The sequence below is a fragment of the Lactuca serriola genome, chromosome 8 (genome assembly GCF_051521515.1).
Source record: "Lactuca serriola cultivar US96UC23 chromosome 8, Lser_US96UC23_V15, whole genome shotgun sequence".
NCBI lineage: Eukaryota > Viridiplantae > Streptophyta > Magnoliopsida > Asterales > Asteraceae > Lactuca > Lactuca serriola.
The window spans coordinates 268,181,493-268,186,400 of NC_136415.1; the positions used below are offsets into that span (position 1 = coordinate 268,181,493).

The 4,908-nt window shown below is 30.2% G+C and overlaps 1 protein-coding gene across 1 annotated transcript; it reads left to right on the plus strand.

Annotated features, from left to right (window-relative positions):
* The first annotated feature begins 254 nt into the window (after window positions 1-254).
* LOC145070094 (bidirectional sugar transporter N3-like) lies at window positions 255-2,128 on the plus strand. The gene is made up of 6 exons (XM_079017027.1): window positions 255-306; window positions 762-798; window positions 889-1,102; window positions 1,182-1,340; window positions 1,583-1,702; window positions 1,796-2,128. The coding sequence occupies exons 1-6, from the start codon at window positions 255-257 to the stop codon at window positions 2,126-2,128; spliced, it is 915 nt and encodes a 304-aa protein (XP_078873153.1).
* Window positions 2,129-4,908: the final 2,780 nt, after the last annotated feature.

A 4,908-nucleotide genomic window follows, 5' to 3' on the forward strand; every position in this document is an offset into this window, starting at 1 on the left:
ACCTACCGTCTCCCCCTCTACTTGTCACGCAACAAGGATGGTTTATATGCCCACATTCTGAAACAATACCATATAAATGAATCCCCATTCTTCATCTCCAATGAGATCCATCTTACAACTTATGTTTTTGTAAGACTAGTAAGAAGAGGTTTTAGGGATTCTCAAGAAACCCATAAAGCCATCTCCATCTCTTCTCTTATACTATATATACATATTTATATTTATACGTAAGTATATATAGCTAGATTAGAAAAATGGAGATTTTCGATCTGCATCATCCGTTGATTCTGGTCTTTGGCATCCTAGGTAACCCTATATATAAACTCTTTTTATTTTTTAATTTTTTAATTTTTTAATTTGATTTTTTATAATTTCAGGTTATATATATACACATATACAATATCAAGTATACTTGCCATGAATGAAAATGTGATGCTATTTGATCTTAGGATTTAGTTACTAACTTATGATGCTAGCTAGGGTTATAAGATCAAATTTATTTCCTTGTAACACACTGTGCATAGGATAATCAATTAATAGTGATTTTGGCAATATCGTTACACTTAACATACATAAATTATAGATACCATACGAGGTTTAAAATGCATGATCCACCTTCAAAGAATTAAAACAATATGTGTGAGTGCATGTTATTAGACATGTATATAATCCACAATACAACCAAGCTACGAATGAAGAAAAAAATATTTTTAATCATATATATTTGATCACCACTTTGTATGCATGTGATGATGTTACAGGTAACATTGTGTCTACCGGTGTTTACTTTGCGCCACTGTAAGTGAATCGTCTTTTTATCTTTTGAGACTACTTCTGGTTTTGATAAATAAAAAGTTATTAGAACCTCTTGAATTAAATATTACACAGGCCTACATTTATTCAAATATTCAAGCAAAAATCCACAATGGGGTTCCAGTCTTTGCCATATGTGGTGTCCCTGTTTAGCGCATTGTTGTGGATGTACTATGCATTTATCAAAAAAGGAGACACTTTCCTTCTAATCACAGTTAACGCTCTTGGTTCATTAGTTGAGTTTATTTACATCATCATTTTCTTGGTATATGCTACACCTAGTGTCAAGGTACATATGTTACTTACAAAATCCTACCAATTAATTTCCATCAATGACGTCATACTTATATCAATGTTGTTACGCACAGAAGCATACAATTATGGTTGTGAGCGCGACGATGGTGTTGTGCATTGTAATATCTCTGGGATCGTTTTACTTCTTGGAAGGAGTGAGTCGGGCACTAGTTGTGGGTTGGATTTGTGTTGGAGTTTCTGTTTGTGTTTTTGCAGCACCTCTTACCATCGTGGTTAGCACTCAACAATTACTCATTATGATTTTCCGAGTTTATTTAACCCTTAATTAGTAATTAACAGCTTCAATATACTCCTAAAGCAAACAGAAAGAAAGAATCCAATGAAATTGTCTGACTATGCATTTATCGGTAATAGAGGTGTTCAGGATTCTTGTAGGGAAACAGTGTTGGAGCATATTCTTATATTTTCTATTTTGTTAACACATATGTTAACTTCTTTTCTTTTAATTATATAGTTTCAAGTTGTGAAGACTAAAAGCATCGATTTCATGCCATTCCCATTATCATGCTTCCTCACGTTAAGCGCCATGATGTGGTTTGCGTATGGGATGTTCACATCTGACTTATGCGTTACTGTATATCTCATATTCTTTTTAATTTCTTATTTAACAAATAATGGTTTTGTTTAACTAGTTATATAACTATAAGTTTGTGTAATTTTATTACAGGTTCCCAATGTTCTAGGTTTTGTATTGGGCATAATTCAGATGTCAGTATATAAATATTACAAACAAAATAGAAGAAAGGTGCCAGGCATTCTAGAAGCAAAGGAGAAAGAACACATAATAAACATAAATACATCCAATTCGGAAGTATACCCTGTGGATTCTGGTCAGAGCAGCGCAACTGAAACCGAAGAAGAAAAGAATACAACGAAGGGTGGTGGTGAAGTTATTGAGCATAATAAGTGCAGGCCAAGGGCGACGGTGGATGTTGAACCTTGTGGAGTGGAAGTAGTTACTATCAGTGTGAAGCCTGTGCTCATAATTTGTGCAGCTTAATTCTGCTTCTCCATTAAATGGTTTATCAAACTATATATATAAAAATGGTCTTGATCATATCCATGTTGTAACACCAATGTATTGAGTGTGTCTAAAGGGATATTAAGTTACTCAGAAATTGCATATTTTAGATTCCATTTTTCTCGTTTTTTTTTCTTAAATGGAACTTGGTTAGAAAAGACGAAAAAGTTCAACAAAGCTCAAACAGACGCACATCATTTAGTTATAACGGTCAAATCAACAAGGTATTAATTTAAGGAACCGTTCTTCGTCTATATATATATATATATATATATATATATATATATATATATATATAGGTTTAGGTTATTTTGTTTTTACAAACTATTGTGTGTCAGAATGCACAAATCTGGACCAAATGATTAAATTCATCAATATATTTTGGACAATTAACTACAATTATAAAAGGAAATTTTCAGATATTTATGGATAATTAATTCTCCTAATTTTAAAAATATGATTTTTTTTAATTAATTCAATTTTAATTCTAACATAAATTGTAAACATAACCGATTTATTCTGTCAAAATATTTTTTTTAGTTAGAATGATGCTATTTTAGAATTTTATTCTATTAGAATATTATTGAATAATAACAAAATTCTGGAATTTAAGTTTGAAAAATAACTACATTGTAACATATTTTGTCAGAATAACATAATGTCAATCATAAACTACTAATTACATTCTAAAAAGAATACACAAAATATATTATTGAACTAATAATATACTAAATAATTAATTGTGATTCTTTAAATAATAACAACATTCTGAAAGAATAACAAGTGTAATTCTTAAAAAATAACATCATTCTTAAACATTGAGTGTGATCATTCTTTAATTCATTCTTCAAACCTTTCCCATCATTTTTTCAAGCCATTCTTCAAGCCATTTCTATCACAAATTCTGTTAGAATGCAATAGTAAAATTCTGTTAGAATACATTATAAACATATAAATATTAAAATTTTATTAAAATAAAACAATAAAATTCTAGCAGAATTTATTATCAACATATAAATAATTAACCAAAACAATAATCGGAAGACATGAATAAAAAAATTAACAGATTTTTATCCTCTCAATTCATTAACAATCAAATGAATAACAAATATCTAAACATTCTAAAGTATGTATAAATGTATTCCGACAAAATTACTAGCAACACATGTTTTATGTAACATTTATATTTTCATAGAATGAACATGTGTTTCCATTCTGATATGAAAAAAATCCCCAACTTAACCCTCTTCATGCAAATTTTGACAGAATGTCAGCTTAACCCTTATCATCAAAGACAAGTTTAGAACAATCAAATATCAAGAACAAATGGAAAATCAAGAACCATCTATCATTAAAATAAAATCAAATAGTCTTGGATTCGCCTTCAACTTACCTTCGCATAATTAAAATAAAATCAGTGCACTTAAAACATGAACAAATTGACCCTTGTTGAAGTCCCAAATAAGTGTTGTTGAAATTCCATGAAAATCAAACCACCTTACGATTGGAAAATGGTCGCTCCAGTTGGAGATTCCGAGAAGTTCATAGCCTTTGCTGACAAGCCTCTCGAGCTTATGTCCATCGCCACTGCCATAATTTTCACTAAAATCATCGTAGTATTTTCCAAACACAGACATCATGAAATTGTTTAAGGAAGCGAAATGGAGGATCTTTTTAACTTCCACGATACCATTTTCCTCCACTGATGACAAAACTTGACTAACCATTTTTAACCCGATGTTTTTCCTGAAAGCCCCAAACCCAGCAACCCTCTTAGGGCTAAAAAAATGGGTCGACAGGATTCTTCGAAGGTTACACCAGTAGTCACCGTAGGGAGCGAAACCCACGGCATGGTGAAACAAAAGCTCGTATGACTCTTTCACCGGACGATCAGCAAACGCCGAGCTGTTTAGTATTTCCTTGGCTGTTTCCGGGACGATCAGAAAACGTCATGAGAGGTTTAGCGATAAAAGAAGTAGAGAGCTTCGCCAGGGACCTGTGTGTTAAAGAAGAAGTGAATGCGAAAATAAGGCCTAAATCTTCATACATACCGCTGATCAGTGTTGCACAATGGCGAAATCGAAGAAACGGCGATGGGGAGATGTTGGTTTTTTAGAGTTTAAGTAATTAAGGAGAGATTAATTGAATGATTTTTTACAATAATTAGATATACTAAGTTTACAATTATACCATTTTTTTAATTTAATTAATGATTTATTGTTTCCTGAATTCTCATTGGTGCATTTAGGCACACACTACTTGCTAGAAACATTTGAACCTAGCTATCTCTCTCTCTCTCTCTCTCTCTATATATATATATATATATATATATATATATATATAAACTCTAAAAAACATAAAAATACATAAAAAAAATACTTATAAATCACAAAACTTTTTTTTAATTTTTTTTATAGAAAGATCGCAGCTTTTTTAATAAAATCGCTGAAAAAAACTAAAAAATCAATTTTTTTTTAAATTGTTTTTTTTTTGAAAAAATTTCAGCGATTTTATACTAAAAGCTGCAATTTTTTCATAAAAAGATTCAAAAAAAAGTTTTGTGATCTGTATGTATTTTTTTATGCATTTTTTTTATTTTTAGAGTTTTTTGTTTCTATAGAACCTAAACCTATATATATATATATATATATATATATATATATATATATATATATATATATATATATATATATATATAGGGTTAGGTTATTTTGTTTTTACTAACTATTGTATGACAGAATGCACAGATCTGGACCAAC

Coding starts and splice junctions, on each gene's coding strand:
- LOC145070094 (XM_079017027.1), top strand. CDS start 255: ATGGAGATTTTCGATCTGCATCATCCGTTGATTCTGGTCTTTGGCATC. Junction 799..888: donor GGTGTTTACTTTGCGCCACT/GTAAGTGAATCG, acceptor AATATTACACAG/GCCTACATTTATTCAAATAT. Junction 1,103..1,181: donor ATGCTACACCTAGTGTCAAG/GTACATATGTTA, acceptor TGTTACGCACAG/AAGCATACAATTATGGTTGT.